This window comes from Trichosurus vulpecula, chromosome 3, assembly GCF_011100635.1.
Source record: "Trichosurus vulpecula isolate mTriVul1 chromosome 3, mTriVul1.pri, whole genome shotgun sequence".
Classification (NCBI taxonomy): domain Eukaryota; kingdom Metazoa; phylum Chordata; class Mammalia; order Diprotodontia; family Phalangeridae; genus Trichosurus; species Trichosurus vulpecula.
In genome coordinates, this window is record NC_050575.1 from 335143401 (window position 1) to 335164883 (window position 21483).

At 39.8% G+C, this 21483-nt stretch overlaps 1 protein-coding gene across 2 annotated transcripts in view; it reads right to left on the reverse strand.

The window, feature by feature from the left end:
- Nucleotides 1-21483, reverse strand: part of EML6 (EMAP like 6) — a 313373-nt gene that overhangs the window by 71897 nt on the left and 219993 nt on the right. For both annotated transcript variants that reach the window (XM_036748788.1, XM_036748789.1), the window contains exons 17-23: nucleotides 15985-16085; nucleotides 10492-10694; nucleotides 7876-7987; nucleotides 7489-7616; nucleotides 1575-1716; nucleotides 829-981; nucleotides 534-665 (exon numbers count right to left, since the gene is read on the reverse strand). In XM_036748788.1, coding sequence (XP_036604683.1) covers nucleotides 534-665; nucleotides 829-981; nucleotides 1575-1716; nucleotides 7489-7616; nucleotides 7876-7987; nucleotides 10492-10694; nucleotides 15985-16085 — 971 coding nt within the window. The remainder of the gene's footprint in view (nucleotides 1-533; nucleotides 666-828; nucleotides 982-1574; nucleotides 1717-7488; nucleotides 7617-7875; nucleotides 7988-10491; nucleotides 10695-15984; nucleotides 16086-21483) is intronic.

The window sequence follows — 21483 nt, forward strand, 5'->3', positions numbered from 1 at the left end:
TGTAGTCCAGGGGTGGGGAACCTGCAACCTCAAGGCCACATGTAGCTCTCTAGGTCCTCAAGTGTGGCCTTTTGATGATTTGGGGCCACACTTGAGGACCTAGAGGGCTACATGTGGCCTTGAGGCCACAGGTTCCCCACCCCTGCTTTAGTCCTTATGTGGAATGTAGAGGTAAGAAGAGGGGACAGGAAAGGTCCATTCTACAGGTGGGCATACAACATGAAACAGAGGCATGTCCCCAGGGAAATGTGGGTGTCCAAGGCTTGTCTGGGGGTAAAGGTATCTCTCTAGTTCTCTTTGAGGGTTGATTGCCAGTGGTTGCTTAGGAGCCTGAAAACGGCCTGAAAAAAGTCAAAAGGAGAGAGAAGCATTTTTGTAGGGAAACATCTTCTAGAATCCAAAGGAGGAGAGAGATAGTTAAGTTTATAGATGGTCACCAGAAATCTTAGCTATCCTCATCTCCAGAAACAGTACATGCCTATTTGACATTTCATCTAAAAGCAGATACTGCATAATTTTGAGAAATCTTTTACCTCTCAAATCCCAGTCGATGTGTGTAATGTAACTTGAAGCACCCTTGCAGATACCAACTCTTTTGCTGGTGAGTACATTGTAAATGTCTACAAAATTATCATGGGATGCCACAGCCAGGTATTTCCCTGTATCTACGAGAGAAAAATAGGCCGTTAGCACCAGATCGCTCTATGTGATAATTCACTCCTAAGAAACAGGCATTTTCATATGTAGGTGCTTCCCGATACAGTCCACCTTATTATCAATTCCATTATTAATCTGTGATTAAAAAGAAGAATGAGGGGAAATCTGTACCTTTGGAAAATTTGATATCAGAGATCATCTCCTTCCTGTGGTGAAAGGAGACCATATCTTCAACGGTATCGGCGTTCACAACTAGGAAGCTCCCATCATTCAGCCCAACCGCTAAGGCTTTCCCATCAGGAGAAAAGGCACAGCATCTCCCACCTGAGAGAGAAAATCCAAAAGAGTATTTTTTCCTTTTTTCCCACGGAACTTTTCTGTCAACAAAACCAGACATTTGAGGCCCTGCCTCAAAAGGAGTCCAAGGTGGTTGCTGTGGCTGTTCAGTTGTTTTACTTGTGTCCGGCTCTTCATGACCCCGTGTGAAGTTTGCTTTGCAAAGATACTGGAGTGGTTTACCATTTCCACCTCCAGCTTATTCTACAGATGAGGAACTGAGGCAAACAAGATTAAGTGACTTCCCCAGGGTCACACAGCAGGTAAGTGTCTGACACTAGATTTGAACTCACAAAGATGAGTCTTCCTAACTCCAGGCCTGGCACTCTATCCCCCATACACCTATCTGCTCTGGACTCCAAGGACTTGGATTCAAATTCTGAATCTCTGAACATACTGTCTTGTAGGACCTGATTATGATTCCATAATTGGAAAGGGGACCAATGTCAGAGATGCACACTGAAAAAGAAATGTGCAACCTGGCCTATCTTAAATTGGGTTGCACAGTTCTGAATAATAGTAATGATATCTATGGACAGATTTTAGACAGTTCACTAGAAACACCAGATAATGGAGGTTACCTTTTTTGAGCTTCCGAACAGCCAACATGCGGTGTTGGGATGACAGTTCCCAGATTCGAAGAGTTTTATCATCACTCACTGTCGCGCAGATGGGCAGGAGAGGGTGGGCTGCCAGACCCCAGACTTCTCCCTCCATATGCCCCTATTTGAAAAGAAACAGAGTGAGGTGAGTTGATTTCATAGTTCTCAGAATTCTAGTCCCCATTTTGAGGGTCCAAATTCTGCAGAAATACAAAAATTCCAGACTGGTTCAACTCGAATACAAATAATAATTCAACTCAACAAGCATTTATGAGTACTTTGTTCTGGACTAGGTCTGTGTAAGGCCTCTGCTAGGCAACGGGGATGCAGAGACAGAACTTGATCTGTTTCTGTTGGAGGAAAACAGAATGTATGTAGATAAGCAAATTCAACATACATACACACTGATGCATACACACGCATATAGATACACACAATACACATTTATGTATTACACAACAATAAATAAAAGCAGAGAGTTTGGGGCGGGGCTGTAGGGAATCACAAACAATGCTGAAATCTGAAAAGGTCTCTCGTCAGAGGTAGCACTTGAGCTGAGCCTTGAGGAGACCTAGGGACTTCAAGAGGCAGAAGAGAGGAGGAAGAGCATTCAGGGTATGGGGGGTAACTTAGATAAAGTCACTGAGGTGAGAAATGGAATTCTGAGAAGGAAGAGTTGTGTATGATTCTGAGGCTATAACCATGGTGGTGCCCTCAATAGAAACAGAAAAGTTTGGAGGACAGGTGAGTTTGGGGGGAAAGATGACGAATTTTGATAAATGCCTCTTACGTGCCAGCTGCTGGTTAGATGGCCAAAACAAAACTATTGGGGCAGCTAGGTGGCGCAGTGAGTAGAGCACCAGCCCTGGAGTCAGGAGGACCTGAGTTCAAATGTGACCTCAGAAACTTGACACACTTACAAGCTGTGTGACCTTAGGCAAGTCACTTAACCCCAATTGCCCTGCCTTCCGCCTTTAAAACAATTAAAAAAAAACTATTCCTGCCCTCAAAGAGCTTACATTCTAGGATTGGTGTTGGTAACATTATGTACAAAGACAAGAAAATACAAAGCAAATAGAATTAAGACAAAGTAAATTCAGGAAGGAGAGAGCTATAACAACTGCAGAAACTCAGGAAAGATCTCATAAAGGAGGTGATAACTTTGAAGGAAAGCAGGGATTCTAAGAGGCAGAGGTGAGAAGGGAGAGCTTTACAGGCATGTGGCCCACTGTGCAAAGGCCTGGAAGTGGGAGATGGAACCTTGTACACAGGTAATAGCTAGTAGGTCAGTATGTCTGGATGGTGAGAGTGTGGAGGGGAGTCATATCAAACAAGACTCCAAAGGTAGGTGAGAGCTGGGCCGTATAGGGCTTCACATGGCAGACTAAAGATTTTGTGTTTTATGTAGGAGACAATAGAAAGCTACTAAAGATTTTTTAGGATGGCCAGATTTAATTTTAGTAATACCAGTTTGGCAGCAGTGTTGAGGATGGATTGGAAAAAGAAGAGACTGGAAGTCGGGAGACCAAGGAGAAGACTTTTGTCTTAGTCTGGACAAGGGATGATGAGGGTTAGACTATATGACCTCTAGATCCCTTCCAGCTCTAAGCCCATGACCCTATTGTATGGCTCTACACAACTGGTACATTCTTTAAGAGCAAATATTTCTTAGAGCTAGACTTAAAATTTCCCTTTGTTAGAATCATTATTACATAAATTTACTTATATCAGTCAAAAGAGGTGTGAGCTTTGACTAAATACTTTTCTTATATTCACCGGGTTTCTCCCCCCTTCCCCAGGTGGAATTATTTAATAGTGAACAAAATGTGACATGCAACTAAAAGCTTTCTTATGTTAATCATGTTAATCTAATTCTTTCTTAGTGTGAATTTTCTATTATTTAATAAAGACTAGGCTTCAACTGAAGGACTTTCCATGTTAAGCACATTTACACATCTTTTAGTATGAATTTGATGGTATTAATAAGGTGAAAGGTCAAATTGAAGTATTTTCCACATTCATGTCAGTTATAGATTGTGTGTTTTCTTATGATCACAAAAAGAAGGCTTTTCCATATTTATTGCATTCATTAAGTTGCTCTTTATTATAAATTTCCTGATGTTGATTGAGTAAGATATCTTCTCAGACTAAAAGTTCTCACACATTGCTTACATATGCAGGCCTTCTTTCCTATATGAATTTCCTGGTGTTTAAAAATAAAAGTATTTCAACTAAAAGATCTCCCACATTCATTGCATGCACAGGAAGCCTCTGTGGTAAGAACTGTCCAATTTTCAATGAGATGGAAACACCAGTGGTAAGATTTCCCACATTCATTTTATCCATAGAGTTTCTCTTTGGTGTGAATTGTTGGATATCTAGTGAAGTACAATTTCCTTTAGAATGCTTTCTCACATTCATTATATTTAGAAGTTTTCTCTGTGGTATGATTCAAATATGAATAGAAATGATCATGGCTTCTATGAGCCATTCTGATAACTTTGAATTTTTTTCACTTGAGTTTGAATGCAAAGTCTTCGTGATATCAAATCATTTGGCTAGAAAGTGAAAAACTCAATGAATGGGTCAGATTTTTTTTACTATATGATACCAAATATTTAGATAATAGAAAACCATAGATAATTTTTTTTTAATTTTTATCTTGATGTTTGTTTAGCCTTGTGTAGATAACCATCTATATGTATCTCTTAGAAAAGTATTCTGATTAGAGAGACCAATGATGCTGTACTCCCTTCATTCTCACAGAGACTGGCTCTACACACGTTGTCTACTATTAAAGAATCCGACTGCAATATGACTCTGTGTTCAATACATGTAAAATCATGGATGCTATGCTCATCAAATCTATAGATGACACTGGGGGAGTGGACAAATTGATTAACACAGGATCCAAAAATATTTTGCCAAGCTCTAGCTTTGTACTATTTAAGTTATAATTATGTAAATGTGGTAACTTGTCCAGCCCAATGGAAATATACAGCAGTGAGAATTCAAATAATGTGACCATTTCTTGGGATTCATTATTTACACAAATTGAGACCTAGCTCTAGAATTTGGGCTAACTTTAGTTAGAAAAAAATTTAATAAGATTAAATGTAAAGTCTTAGATTTAGGTATAAAAGTGAACTCTATAGAAATATACACATACATAAATATATCCATATATATACACATAGGTATGTTTGCATGTATATGTGATAGGACATATGTGTTTAGTTAGCAATTCACCCAAAAAAGATCTCTGGTTTTTAGTGAAGTGTAAGCTCAATATAAATTAATAGTGTAATATGGCAGCTGGAACAACGAATGGATTTTAGAGTACTCTATGACAGTCATGGTATCCAGATATAGGGAAATAGTCTTGTTGGACTCTGCCCTCATCAGGCTACATCAGGAATATCATGTTAATTTCTGGGAGGTACATTGTAGAAAGGGCATTGAAAACTAGAAAGAATACAAAGGAGGGGGACCAGTATTAAAGGTGGGTGACCAGGATGAAGAAGAGGCTCAAGATTATGTTATTGGATGATTGGTTGAAAGAACTGTGGGTGTTTAGCTTAGAGGATAGATAGTATCATGGGATCATAGATCCTTAGAGAACGTCTAATACAACCCCTTCATTTATATTATTATTATTATTTATTGTTATTATCCTATCTCTGCCCTTTTGCTCCCACCTCACAGTTTAACTCAATTCCTCTATAGCATTAGTCTCACCAGGTTCAAGTCCAAAGCCCCACCGGATTAGTGTCCTGCAACACTTATTCCTCAGGGCTTCCTTGCTGGCTTGCCACAGGTTGTTTTCGTTGCTGTTGTGTTTGTCCTTTGTCCTTGAAGAGGACCATGACATCAGGGAGATGATGACATGACATGACTTGCAGTTGACTTTGATTTGAGTGAGGGAGGGCTGTGCAAGGTCACCAGCCTCACTTTCTCATCCAGAGTCATCTGGGTTCAGTGGCCAGATATTCATCAGGACAACTAGAGATGACCCAGGATGCAATGGGAGACCCTGGCCCTTTTAGGCTAAGATCTTTTCAGGTTCTCACTTTGAGTGAGGCACTGCTTATTCAGCGGATAGGCCTCTTTAAGAAGTAAGTCAAGGGAAAAGACCCCACCTGGATTCCTCATCTCCTGGATTCTTGGGGATCAAGTTCTCTTAGGTTAAAGATTCCACTCCTTTCACCTTTTCATGCTTCTCTTGATTCTTGTGTTTGAAAGTCAAATTTTCTATTCAGCTCCGGTCTTTTCACTGAGAAAGCTTGAAATCCTCTATTTTATTGAAAATTCATATTTTGCCTTGGAGCATGATACTCAGTTTTGCTGGGTAAACCCCTTCATTTACAGATTTAATTTTGGCCCAGAACCATGAAGGGACTTGCTGTAGGTCACATGGTTTTAAGTGGCAAACCAGTGGAGATGTAGAGAGCAAAGTGTGATAGTTGTTGTCAAGTATTTGAAGGGCCCTCATGTGGAAGAACTTGTCAGTGTGGCTCCAGTGGGCAGGGCAAGGAGTAATGGGTAGGAGTCGCTGAAAGGCAGACTTAGACTTGATGGAAGGAAACCACTTCCTAATAATTAGAGCCAGCCACAAGAGGAATGCCTTGCCTAGGGAGGTACTGTAACATGTTCTCTCTCACTTGAGATCCTCGAGGCTGGATGACCACTTGTTGGCAACATGGTATTAGGGTTTCTGGTAGGTACAGGTTGAGTTAGATTGCAAATGAGTTCCCTTTCAACTCAGATACTATGATAATTAGGTAATTTATATGCTATATGTACATTACATTACTAACTTTTATCAAAAGAGAGAAATATAAAGTAATTTCAAGTATACTACTTATGGTTCAAATACAGAGGAACTATTGATGTAAAAGATGGGCTACTAGAGTCCCTCAAAAAAATAGCTAGCTTTTACCTAGTGCTCTAAGATTTGTAAAGTGTCTTACAAGTACTGTTTCATTTTATCCTCATAAAAACCTAAGAAGTAAATGCAATTATTGTCCCCATTCTATGTACTGTGTAAGAAAACTGGAAGCAGTCATATTAAATGACTTGCCCAGGGTCACATAGCCAGCAAGCATCTGAGGTAGAATTCGAATTTGGGTCTTACTGACTTCAGATCCCACACTCTATCCACATCACCACCAGCTGCCGCAAAAGAACTTCATAAAGGTGAAAAGTCATTTGATGCACACTGGATCATTTCTATATAAGAGCATCTTAGCACAAACACAGTCAACTGGCAGAGAAAAGGCCTGAAATCATAGTTTCAGGGAGATTTCCAGCAGGAGAAGATGTAACTGAGAGTTGATAATACAAAAAACTTGAAGCTTATTTACACTCATACCATCAGTTCATAAAAATTCTACTGTCACCTAACCTAAAATCACGGAACTGTTCTTCACCCTAAGGTTATAGGTTTTGTGACTTCTATTTCCATTCAAACCAGCCATTGATGTCTTTTTTTTTTTGAAACTAGGTCTCCTATTTGTCTTGGCTAGAACTGCAGCAGCCACTCACAAGCCCTCAAACCAACAGTAATTGGCAGGGGAGCTTTGACCTGTTCTATTTACAACTTAGGCCTATTTGCCCCTCCTTAGGGAACATGGTTCCCCCGCTCCACACTCTCAGGGACTTGCTTTAATCAGCTTAGTTCATTGCAGCTCAGAAACTCCCGAGCTCAAGCACTCTACCAGTCTAAGCTTTGATAGTAGCAGGGATTATAGGCACACATCACCACATCTGGATCCTTGATACCTATTTTAACCTGATGTTTGCATTGGGTGGGAGGAGGGAGAGGAACTGGGGAGTACTACACAGGGTGATTTACTCAGGATACTCAGGATAGCCTTGTATGAGAATAGCATACCTGAACAAGCAGAGTCATTGGACCACTCTTATCAATTTCCAGTATCTCTCCATTCTTGGTCCCTACTAGGATATGTCCATGTCCCAAAGTGATGGCACGAATTGAAGGATTGTCTTCCAAGAGCAAACCTGGGTGGGGGGAGGGAGAAGAAATAGTATTGGACAGTGTTAAAGGTGGGAGGAATAGAAATATTATTGAGTATGAAAGCGGTTTTTGATCATTTTCTAAGTGTTTGGCCATTACTTCTTTGCCGATTCTACCAAAGGGCGTGAGCTCTGAGTGTGTAGAGAGTGATGAGAGTGGATTTGGGAAGGGTTTTTGAGGTCCATCAATAGCAACCCATTCATAGGAATGGAACCATTACTACTGTGTATTTACAAGTGGCACCTTTAGAGCTAGTTGATAATGCGGATCTTTTAATAGCGTAAGTCTTCAAGCATCTCTCAAACATATCATCCCAGAGTTCCACAATTCCATCTTTTCCACCTGTTACAAAACCCTGTAAAAGCACAAATGCAGAGCGTGTATAGACATCAATCTTTCAGTATGAGAAATTTAATTTATCTTTAAAATAACACACCCACTAGGGAGAGGTCTTTCTTTTTTTTTAATTTGCCATGTTTTTTCAAGTACACATCAATATATTTGGCCCCATAGTCACTAGAAATTCTAGTTATGATATTCCATAGTTTTCAAAAATGCTTTTAGATTTATATTCAATCCCAGGAGAAAGCATACACATTTTTTCATAAAAGCAACACAGACATTTTGTCATAAAAATTATTTTGGCCTCAGTTTTTCATTTGTAATTTGAGGGGATTGGACTGGATGAGCTCTTGCAGCTCCAAAGCTAGGGTCTTATGGTCTTGGCTGCTCATTAGCATATAATTAAATGTCACCAATTCCACACTAATTAAAATCAGGATTCATCTTTTGAAAAATTGGCAGGCAAACTGCTTAACAGATTGGCTATTTAAAAAAAAAAAGGTATCTCTATTTCTTGATCAAGGCACATGATTTATTGGTATTATCACTGAACTTTACTTTTGGCAACTTACCAGAACACACCAACTGTCCTTATTCATAAGTTATTTCCTTTTTTTTAAGCAAAATACCAGGCAATAATTAATTCTGCTTTCTGTGAGATACTCATTCCAGTACATTTCAATGAAGATAAATAGAGAAGATAAAAGAGGCACTGTGGATAGAGAGCTATCCATTACATCAGTGAGATCTGGGTTCAAGTTGGACTTTCTGACATGTCCTGCCTGTGTGACCCTGGACAAGTCACTTATCCGAGATGCTCTAGGCAACTCTCTACGAGAATGTGCCTATCTGTGATGGTAAGAGATTCCTCATCTGGAACTCCTTGTAGCAATGAAATTACAGGCCTAGTCTTATCCCTTAGCAAAAAGTAATTCTTAGAAATTTATGAATGAAAATTACTATCATCCTTATTTTTTGATATGGAGTTACTTCCTCAAAGTCAAAGGATATTACAAAGTTCCTATTATTTCCATAACTTTGCAATTAAATTTGCCAAGTAATAAAAAGGTAAATTAACATTCCCAATGAACTAAAGAAGAAGCCATAACATAGTGGACAGAGAGCTGCCTTTGGAACCAGGGTTCAGGTCACACCTCTGACACATATTGGTTATTTAATATTGGTTAAGAGTCTTAACCTCAAAACAATGCTTGGCACATAGAAAGCACTGAACAAATGCTTCTTGACAAATGCTTAGATTGACACTAAGTCAAGGCAACTCTCTAAGACTATAAGTGGGTGCCAACTTGCCTGGGTAGAGGTTGGGAGATATTTTCACATAAGAGGCCCACGTCCCTGCCCCTCACTACGGTGTTGATGGGAAAATTTTCTTTCCTAGTCTTTTAAAAAAGCACTTCCTATTTTTAACAAGAGTTAATTTATTAACAAGAATAATATATTCATGAAACAGTTATTACAGATTAACATATGGGAAGAAATTTTTTTAAACTGGGATCAACCACAAATTGGCCTGCGCATAAGTAAATGTCAACCCTGAAAATCAGGTTTGACCTGATTAGGTCTGTTTAGAGACTCTGACTGCCTGGGGCTCTGGAAGCCCTGAGTTGGATGGACATCCCAGCCAATCAGGATCCCAGAATCCATTTTTGCTTGCAAAATAGGTGAGATAGATTGCTTACATAGAGCACTTCAGAGAAATCAGCACTTTCTGAAATCTGCTTGGAGGATGGGGCAACTTGATAATTTGAGGCAAAATGCAAATAAGCTGTATCACAGGATTTGGATCTGGAAGGAGCCTTAGAGGTCATTTAGGCCAACTCTTTTTATTTCAAAGATGAGGGAGCTAAAGTCTGGCAAGTTTGAGTACTTGCTCAAGGTCACAGAAGTGGCACAGCCAGGATTTGAATGCAGTTCCCCTGACTCCAGATTCAGTACTTTTTCCATTGCACAATACTGCTCAGAGTAGAAATATAGCAGAAAAGTAGGTAGGCTTCAATCCAGCACTTTTATCAAAGGTTTAAAATTGACAGCCACCCAAGAAAACTGGGTTGGTCTAGTCCATGGGGTCTGTTTTGACAGGATAATGGGAACAATGACTAAAACAACAGACATTCTTAGTTCTTTCCCTGTTCTGTTAAAATCATCCTCTGAACTGAGCTACATGGTGTATAAAGATTTTCCCACTAATTTTTAGACAAAAGGCCTCAGATAATTTTTTGGCTATGTTTTCTCATACTGCAACACAAATTTTTAAAGGCAGGTGTTACGCAGATGGAGAAAGAAAAAAAAAGTGAGAGACGGGAAGAAACAAAGAAATTTTTCTAAAATTCCAAACTATTTTTTCCCACTTCCTCCTAGTTACTACTTCCCTTCCTGAATGATCAACTTGTGCTTTTTCCAGATGCCTAGGCTTTTTTTTTGGTGCTTCTTCCTAATTTCATTACACAATTGGAAAAACTGTTAATTGGCAAAAGACTTTTAAATAATATACTATACCTTATCCAATGCATGCATAGCAAAAACAGGCCCATCATGAGCTTTCACAGTCTTAAGTAAAAGAATATCTTTCCAAATAAAAATATCTCCAGTTGCAGCTCCAGAGAAAACCAGGTCTTCCATTCGTCCATAAGAAACAGACATCATCGTTTCTAATTTCCCAACACTGCCAAAGATTCCTCGTTTAGATGTGAACCCCCCACCTGGAATTGGAGGGGAAAAGGTTTCATTATATTTCTCTTGAATATCTTTGATGCTACCTTCAAAGAGCATGTAGAATGAATATTAAGTGGAAAATAAATGAAATAAATGTGAGGTGAATCAGTTTCTTTTGAAACAGCCTTGAAAATGATAATTCAGTAAGCAGAAAGAAATGTCAATGGAGGAAGTATTCCAAGTATGTATGTTAAGCCAGGTTTAGGACAAGGTTAAGTGTGTGTTTCTCCATATATTCTTTAAAAACCCCAACAAGCTGAACAGGCAATGAAAACAGAATTCTGTACCTGTGTAACTATATTTCCCACAGCAAGTGTCATTGTAAGAATGATATGTTCTTTTCTATGGGCAAGTTACTAAAATGAGCTTATCAGATTTGTCACTGTGTGCCATTCTTTCTAAAGTTATGATGATGGCATGAAGCCTTTCTTGATTGCCTTGGTGGTTAAGTATTCTCTTCCTCCTCTAATTATCTTGTATTTATCTCCAATTTGTGTATGAATTTGTATTCATCTGTGGAATGTAAACTTCTTGAGGGCAGTGACTGCTTCATTTTTGATGTGATGGCCCCAGAGCTTAGGTTATGATAGTGCCATGCACACAGTAAGAAATATGTATGTATGCATGTATGTATGTATATGTGTATATATACATATATGTATAGGTATACAACCTATACGCATAAGTAGGTATATGTATATATGTTTATATGCATGTATTATTTATGTGTGTATGCTTATTAAGTTGATCCTATTAATGAGTAAAAAGTCAAGCTGTTTCTATTTGATAGAGTATCAATTATTTCATAATTATTATCATTCAATTCATTTCAACAAGCAGTTATTAAACACCTGCTGTGTGCCTGGTCCTGGGCTAAGAAGTGGAAATAAAAAGGTAAAAAGAAAATTGTCTCTGCTCTCCTGAAGCTAACATCCTGCTGGGAAGAAAACAAAGGTACACAGATAATTAAATACAAAATATGTGCAAAATAAATACCTGTATGGGAGAGGAGCACTATAAATGGGGAAATCAGGGACAAGGCACACTCAGCATAAGCTGAGCTTGGAAAAGAGCGAGGATTCCAAGAGGTGATGTGGGGGGGCAGGAACTTCCCAAGAATGGCAAGCATGGAGCCCAGACATGGAATGTTGTGATTAAGTCACCTGAAGTAGGACAGTCTGGATTGAATGTACTCTCTGAGCGGAGTCATGTGAGACCAGCCTTACATCACTCAATCACTTCTCCCCTCTGACTGAAGGGCCGGAGGGCAGAACAATAAATTCCTCCCCAAACTTCCCTTACTAGAGAGCACAGAATTTTCCAGCTAACTTCATTTCCCATCAGTTGTTCTGCTTGGTTTTTAGAATACAGAACAGTATACCCCTCTGGAGTGTCCCCATCCCCACTTTTTTCAGTTTCCTTTTGTGTATTATCTTCCCCCATTAGACTATAAGCTCCTTATGGCAGGGATTTTCTTTGTTTATACTTACCCAACATATAAAGCATTCTGGCTTACAATGGTTTCTTGAATATTCAGTATCTGCAGCACTTAGCAAAGTGCCTGGCACATAGTAGGTCCTTAATAAATATTTATTGATTATTGACTATTGACCAGACTGGAAAGACGAGCTGGAGGCTGACTGTGAAGAGCTTCAAAGGCCAAAGAGGTGAGACTGTATTTTATCCTAGAGACGAAAGGGAACTCCTGAAGCTTACTGAGCAAGAGGAGTAACATGGTCAGTCCTGTGCTTCAGGAGAATCATTTCGGCAGCGTGTGAAGGATCATCTCCAGATAGGAGGAGCTAGAGTCAGAGAGATGAATTTGTAGACCTATTGGAAAAGTCTGTTTGAGAGGAGATGAGGCCTGGATTTAGGATGCTGTGGTGAAGGTGGAGAAGAAGGGAACAGATGCATGAGGATGATATGGAGGGAGAATCAACCTCATTGACATCGTCCTCAAGAAACATTCACTCAATACCCTCTAATTATAAGAGAGTGAGGGTTTAATTAGTGCCCTGAAAGAGAACCTCAGGAGCACTAAAAAGTTCATGTATCTCTTCAGAGTAGGCTTTCTACTTCCTTAAGTCTAGCATGTAAAGGAGGGTTGAGTAAGGAGCCTCTAATGAACTTGAGGACAACCTGACAATACCACGAGGCACAGACCTTTGTTTGAAGGCATCTGGGGCACAGATACCTCCCTAAGGAGTGTAGGCATGCTCAATGGTGACTTGATGATTAGGACACAGGGAATTTCTAGTAACTGGCTGCCTGACACACAGGGGAAAGAGAGTTACCAGAGGAACCACTCCCGTTCTGGATCTATAAGTGAGGTAATAGACCTGGACATCTTCTCCCCATTCCCCTTCCCCTCCCTCTACTTTTCTTTCCTTCCTTCTTTCTTTCTTTCTTTCTTTCTTTCTTTCTTTCTTTCTTTCTTTCTTTCTTTCTTTCTCTCTCTCTCTCTCTCTCTCTCTCTCTCTCTCTCTCTCTCTCTCTCTCCCCCACCTATTCTCCCTTCCTGTCCCTTCCCCTCTCTTCTCTCTTTTTTTTTCCTCTCCCTCCTTTCTCCCTCCCTCTGCCCACAAGGAGCTTTACAATCGGATGGGGGAAGACAATACACAAAAGGAAATTGAAAAGAGTGGGGGTTGGGGACACTCCAGAGGGGTATACTGTTCCTGTAGTCTAAAAACCAAGCAGAACAACTGATAGCAAATGAAGTTAGCTGGAAAATTCTGAGCCTCTAGTAAGGGCAGTTTGGGGAGGAATTTATTGTTCTGCCCTCCGGCCCTTCAATCAGAGGGGAGAAGCAATTGAGTGATGTAAGGCTGGTCTCACATGACTCCCTCTCAGAGACACAATTTGCGGAGATGCCCACAGTAAAGGAACATGATAGAGATGACAAGCCAGCAATGGAGACCAAGATATGTCTGTCAGAGAGGTAGGAGTAGATCTAGTTGAAAGAACCATACGAACATGCAAAGAGGAAAAAATACACAGGAGGAAAGGTCACCAGTGTCCAAAGTTTCAAAGAATTTAAGAAGGATTAGGTTTGAGAAAAGGCCATCAGATTTGGTAATTAAGAGATAATAAGTAGCTTTGGAGAAAGCAAAGAAGTCAGAAGCTAGCAAAGGACTGAGAAGTGAATCAGTGGAAAGGAAGTAGAGGCAACAAATGAAGACAGTTTTTTCCTAGGTTTTTGGCTATGACAGGGAGAAAAGATATTGGGCTATAATTTAAGGGTTTAGATTAGAAGGATCAAGCTACAGATTTTTTTTTAAGGATGGGAGAGACCTATGCATGTTGTGGGTAACAGGAAATAATCCTGTAGAGAGGAAAAAGCTGAAATGAGAGAGGGGGATGATTATAAGGGGGCAACCTTCTGGAAGAAATGGGAAGGGATGGATCCAGGTCCTTCTAGTAAGCACATTATGTATCTTGAAAAGTAGTTCCTAAACAGTGTACATGAACCTCAGCTCTTGCATGAAGGAGGAGAGATTATGAATTTCCTAGGCAGTAGAATCCTGGAATTTAGTCTTATAACCAAGAGAAAGGAGATTTCTAGGGCAGCACCACATTTGGGAATTGCCTTGTGGGTTATCCTAAATTCTAGAGTTTCCAAGTTTAAGAACTTAGGGATTGAACTCTATAGAGAGAAAAGGGTGATGGGGTATGGGCCCTGGAAACCGCACCTGCCCAAGCTTTTCCCTGAACTCTTCTTAAATTTTCCCGTATGGTTAAGTTTCTGGCATTCTCTTGAGGCATCGCCCTTTCCCAGTAATCCTCTCAAGTGGCCTTTCATCGTGGCCTACACCCAATTTCTCAATTCTCTGTTACCTCTAACCTAGGTTAGCCCTTCATTGTCTGTTACCTCAGGCTTGCACGTCCTCCCCGCCACCCCACTTCCCACCCTTGATTCCAACTAGACCCCATTCTCCCTCGGCCACATGGTCCAGGTCCCTGCTGTTCGTCTAGGACACCCAGTCCTTCTCTGTTACCTCCCAGTCGCCCCAGACTACTTGGCTACTCCTAGATCCTTCCCACAGTCTTTCTGTATATAAGGTCCTTCTTGCCCCCCACTAAGTTGCTCAGATTCCTTAAGAGTCTAGCCAATATGGTGGATTTTTAGAATCATGCCCACCCTGACCAGTGTTCTAATAAACCTTGTCTTTGGCAGAAAGAAGGCTTGGGTTGAATTCATTCGAAACAGGACCTGCCTGTTGCTATTTTGGGGTCCCAGCACCCCTAAAGCTCAACAAGGGGATTTCGCAAATCAGTAGGAGCATTGGCTGCATAGGGCAAACTCAGTGAGTTATTCTGTCAGTGGAGGTCTGATGGGAAGGGGATTTTTTGTTTAGCTGCCCCCAAAATATATTTATTTTTCAGGGGGAATATAAACCACAGGCTAGCACTCTGACTCTAGTTAGGACTCTGCGGGGAAAAAGACATACACTAGAATGTCAAAGAATTGTTCTAATAGCAGCCCCCAAGGACAGTTCCCTTCTGAGTTTATGGGCTAGTTGAATGTTTTATGTTTCTGTATCTGTTGGTGGGCTCCTGTCTGTGTATTTTTTGCATTTTCTGCAGGGTGAAATAAACAGTGCCCTGTTCTCAATATGCATCTGGTACTTTCAGTGCTCATATAAGAGTTTAGAACTCTATCACTCACATCTGGAAAAACAGAGTATACTAGGAGATTTTTTTTTTTTTTTTTTTTTGTGGAGCAACTCATGTTAGGGCAACAGGCTAAAGAAATCAGCCCCCAGGTTTGGACCCGGCCCGGTTCATGTGATTCCACGAATAAGAATGAATATTCTACTACTTGAAATCAGAAAGTTTAAATCCTATCTCAGACACATTATCTGTGTAAGATTTCCAGTCCTGCATCACAAAGTATCCCTGGGTAAAGTAACCCTCTCCAGGCCTTAGTTTCTTCTTCCGAAGATAAATAATAGCTTATCTTACAGGGTTCCGGAGAGGATGAAATCAGATAATGAGTGCCAAGGATTTTATACAACTTAAAGTGTTACAAAAAAGGCAGCTATTATTGTGATCTGTAGAAAATTGACATCTACATAGCATTCTAGATATTGAAAAATTAGTCATGTCATCTCATAGTTTGACATCTCAAGCATTAAGTTTCAGAGCGATATTAGGAAGAAAAAAATTCCACATATACCTTCAACTGGGATTAGAGAAAGACTTACTTTCTCCCTCTTAACGACTATCACAATAATAATAATAATAAATTCAGACAAATGATGAATTCAAAAGAAGTACCTGCTTGTTGCCAGAATTTGATGTGCTTTATCCCCACAGTAACCAGTCTGTCCACATGATGTGGGTTGCACTTCACTACAAATATCTTATCTTTATGTCCTCTGTAAAAGAGAAACAGGAAAAATGCTCAGTTGAACAGAGGAAAAAAAAGATTTTTAAGTTAAATAATAAGTGGAATATTTTTTAATATTTCTCATTTTGGGCCATTTGTTTGGCCTAATTTTTATTATAAACATTTATGATGCACATATGAGGTTTTGGGAGGAAATTAGGAATTCACATATAGGTTCACACAAAGTCTTAAATGGGTCAATGCTTTTACTCCGTTGTACATCTGAGTCATGACACTTCACCTCGATGTTGGCATCAACATTCTCCTAATTATAGTCTGAAGAATGGATAAAGAATATACATCAATCATCAGTTTTTCTTTTTTGTTGTTGTGCAGATTACCATGTCCAAAGAACATGCCACCTCATGGCCAACCAAAGCTCCACATTGCTAGGATGGTCCTTGGACAACAGACGTACCATCTGTTCTAGAACAGAAGGTGATATGCGTGGCAATGGAGAGACACATGGTGGGAACAAGGAGTCTGTAGCATATAATTACTAATATGCTGTGCGCAAAAAAATGAGGCCAAAGATATCAGTTAGGCATGTAGAATCAGACCGAGGAGGTAGGCAGGTAAGACTCATTAGTTATAGGCAGATAGCCTGAGTGCTGCACTAGTACTCATGGAAAGCCACCAGTATAACTGATATATCATCCTGGGAAGACTTATGGGGAGGACAGAGACAAGAACTGAACTGGATGAAAAAAAGTGTGAATGGGTCACGATCTGTGCATTTAGTAGAAATACCACATCAGTTAGATTATGGGCCTATCATAGGTGCCTGACTTCTGCAGCCCATTCTCAGTTTGAGGTACCACTGATGCATGAATTTCTGACTGTGCAAATAAAACTAAGTGATGGCCCAAACCCCTAAGTAGGATTGGATCAATTTATTAATTTACATTGAAACCACCAATGTAACCCCCATTTTGGGAGACTTCCTAACTGGAAGAAGAGCATGTTAAGAGTAGTATATTATTTCATTTTTGCCTGCATGCCGAGTTAATGTTTTAAAATCTCTCTATCTACGGGTATGCATACCCCGCCCCCCACATATGTATAAAACTGTAACCTCTTAGCTTGCCTGCTAAAAGTTCAACAAATTCCCCCTCCCCCCTGTTTTTTTAATTTGTAAAAAGCCTTACTGTACAGAATTTTCAGCCTTCACCTCCATTTGAAAATAAGACTAGCTTTTTCAAGGTCACCCCTAGGCTAATTGTGAGAAATTGCATAGTACAGGCCTCCCTCCTACACAGATAACAGCTACCTGTGTCTGAGGCTCCTGGGGGTATTAATTACTATGTGTCAAGGCTTAAAGCCTCAAAGGACCAATCATGAGTTCAGAAAGACTGCCCATGAACTTAGCCATCTGCACTCTGGCCAATTAGTGTCCCTAAAACCTTCAAAGTTTAGGGTTAGGGTTAGTAAAATGAAAGTGTCAAATCAAAAGTGCGATTTACTGAAAAACATCAGAAATAAAGCTTCCCTCCCCCCATGCATATGCAAGAAGAACCCATCATCAATTTGTACTGAAGATTCACTGCTGCCTTCCCTCCCCAGAGGTTAGTGAGGAGCTGAGACTTGGCACAGATCTCAGAGGGATTTTTTAAAAATTTATTTATTTTTAGTTTTGAACATTCATTTCCACAAGATTTCAAGTTACAAATTTTCTCCCCATCTCTCCCTTCCCCCCCCAACAAGATGGCATGCATTCTGATTACCCTTTCCTCCAGTTTGCCCTCCCTTCTATCACCCCCTTCTCCCCTTCTCCTCTATCCCCTTCCCCCTTTCTTTCCTGTAGAGCAAGATAGATTTCTATACCCCATTGCCTGTATATCTTATCTCCTAGTTGAGTGTAAAAACAATTTTAACACTTGTTTTTAAAACTTTGAGCTCCAAATTCTCTCCCTTCTTCCCTCCCCAGCCACCTTCATTGAGAAGGCAAGCAATTCAATATAGGTTATACATGTGTCATTATGAAAACCACTTCCACTTTCCATGTTGTGAAAGACTAACTATATTTCCCTCCATCTTATCCCACCCCCAACATTTATTCTATTTTCTCCTTTGAGTCTGTTCCTTTTCAAAAGTGTTTACTTCTGCCTACTACCTCCCCCCTACTACTTGCCCTCCCTTCTATCATCTCCGCTCCTTATTCCCTTTCTTCCTACTTTCCTGTAGGGTAAGATACCCAATTGAGTATTATTCCCTCCTTAAGTTTGTTACATCCTTATAGTATGTTATTCCCTCTTTAAGCCAAATCCAATGAGAGTAAGGGTTCACCTCCCCCTTCTTCCCTTCCATTACAACAGCTTTTTTTCTTGCCTCTTTTGTGTGAGATAATTTACCCCATTCTATCTCTCCTTTTCTCTTTCTCCCAATATATTCCTCTCTCACCTCTTAATTTTATTTTTTAGATATCATCCCTTCATATTCAACTCACCTTGTGCTGCCCCCCCATGTATATATACATATATGTGTGTGTGCGTGTGTGTGTGTGTATTTTCTTCAGTATTTTTAAGTCTCCTTTAGCAAGCTGTTGACTCATTTTTCATGAATTTTTTTACATCATTCTCATTTCTTTTCCTCTACTTCTCTTACTTGATTTTCAAAATTCTTTTTGAGCACTTCCATGGCCTGCGACCAATTTATACTTTTCTTGGAGGCTTTGGATATAGGATCTTTGACTTTGTTGTCTTTTTCTGGTTGTATGTTTTGATCTTCTTTGTCATCAAAGTAATATTCTATAGTCTGAGTTTTAACATTGTCTGCTCATTTTCCCAGCCAATTACTTGACTTTTGAGCTCTTCTGGACAGCATCAAGTTGGGGGGTTGTCTCATTTCCATTTCATGGCTAACCTCCTTGAGGAAGCCATCTACAATCAGTATATATATTTCTTCTTTAATACTCTAATAAACCCTCTGCAACCTAGCCTCCAACCTTATCATTCAACTGAAACTGCTCTATACAAAGTAACCAATGATTTCATGATTGCCTTTTCTCAATTCTTCTTGATCTCTTTGCAGCCTTTGACACTGTTGTCCTATATACTCTCTCCTTTCTAGATTCTCCTGGCACTGCTCTCTCCTGGTTCTCCTCCTACCTATCTGACTATTTCTTTGCAATCTCTTTTGTGGGATCTTCCTTTACGATCACTATGAATCAGTCTCTTCTTGGGCCCTCTTCTCTTCTCCCTCTATGCTATTTTAATTGATTCCCCTGCATTCAACTATCATAGGCCATATTCTCAGGTCTGTTTACCCAGTCCTAACCCCTCTCCTGACTCCAGTCTTGAATCAACTGCCTCAAATTCAACACACCCAAAATAGAATTCATTATCTCCAAATCTCCCTCTTCCAAAATTCCCAATTAATGTTCAGAGCACCATCTTTCCAGTCTTACAGGTTTGCAACCTCAGTGTCTTCCTTGACTCCTAATTTATACTAACCTACATTTCTAATCTGAAGCAAAGTCTCATCATTTCTCCCTTCACAACATTTCTTGTATATGTTCCCTTCTCTCCAGTCACACACCGGCCACCTTGGGACCTCAGCTACCAAAATGACCTTAAAGTAAGTCTGACTCTTCTACTCAACAGATTAAGTTGTTCTAGGATCAAATATAAAATCTTCTATGTGGTATTTAAAACCCTTTACAATAGGGAATCTGCTGCCTTGAGGCCACATGTGACTCCTCTAGGTCCTCAAGTTCAGTCCTTTGACTGAATCCAAACTTCACAGAACAAATCCCTTTAATAAAAGGACTTTGTTCTGTAAAACTTGGACTCAGTTAAAAGGCCACACCCAAGAGGCTTGAGGCAGCAGGTTCCCCACCCCTGAGTCTAGACCCTTTGTTAAATTTCCATTCTTCTTATATATTTCTCCTCTCCATGTAATCTAAAGATGCAGCCACCCTGGATAGTGGTTGTGTGACATGGACTAAAGCCCAATATTGGCTAACACTGACATAAGAAATGCAAGAAAGGGCATTTTGCATTAAAGAACATTTAAATTACCCATCAAATTAATATAGTAAACTACATACTGCAACACAGATCACAGCTTTGTATAAACTAAGTAGATGGTCTTCAAGAATTGATGTTACCAAACAGGATAATGACTCAAGCTGACATAATACTTTAACATTAGTTTACAAATCATCTTCCTCCTAATAACCTTATGGGGTTGTTGTTACCAGTTGAGAAAAATGAGGCTCGAGAGACTGCTTCAGGATCATACAGGTTATAAGAGCCCAAGCCAAGACTTGAGCCGAGGTCTATTAACTCCAAGAATGGAGCTCTTTCCACTACATGGTACAACTGTCTTTCTGAAAGCTTCTTCTTTCTTCTATTTCTATTTATAGTTCTGAGTGAACAGCTGGTTAGCCATCCACAGCTGTGGAAAGCTTTCCAGATGGAAAATGGCACAATTGTTTCTTTTGAAATTCAGACACATATGCTTTCCCTGAAATTCTCTACAAATGCAGTTGGCATATTTTCATAGACAGAACCAATTAAAATTCAGTACCTTAAAATAAGAGAAGCCTAAATGGAAAGCAACGATCCTCATTAGGATCATGGGTGGGGCAAGAAGTATCAGGGGGAGAGGCCATCTACTGAGTCGCACATATACTTCTTTGTCCCTTCTAACTGGGCTCTGTCCTGTTTTTATTTTTAATTGTCCTATTTGATATGTTTTAACTTTGCGAGCTACCTCAAATCTTTTTTAGAAGTAAGTGAGGTATAAATCATTAAATAAAACTACAAACGTCTACAGCCTAGAGCTTAATCACCAAAAATTCAGAACTAATACCCCAGGTCTAGCCCACCCATATTCAATATCTCTAGCAGCCTGGAACTATATACATTCATTCATTAGTTTGAACTGAAAAATCTATATTAAATTTTATGGGGAAAATTTTATGACCAAATGAGTGTCAGAGTTTAAATTCCTTATTTAAAAATTCTTATGGATTCATGACAGAAAGTTAATTAAAGTGTGTGTGGGGTGGGGAAGCAATGGGGAAGCAAAGTGACACTGCCTCAGGCAACAAATTGTCTTATTAGACCTCTCCTTCCAATTATTTTGGCCTGTAAGCAATGCTGGGTGAACAGCTAAGCTAAAAGCTTAAGTAAGGGGTAGGAAGCAATGTTTCGGGCATAGCTGATTCAGCAGGGAAAGAGCACGAGATAAGGGAGGACAGGTGGCATGTAAACAGCCGTCATTCTTGAAAAGTCTATTTATAAGATGGGCAGATTAGGGAAGCAATTTGCCTCCTTTGAAACTCAGCAGCAGATGTACGCTGATGGGGGCCTCTTAGGTAGCAAGCACTAGCCTAATGACAAATGGTACTTCTGGCTTCGGTGACTTTGACACTACTTACT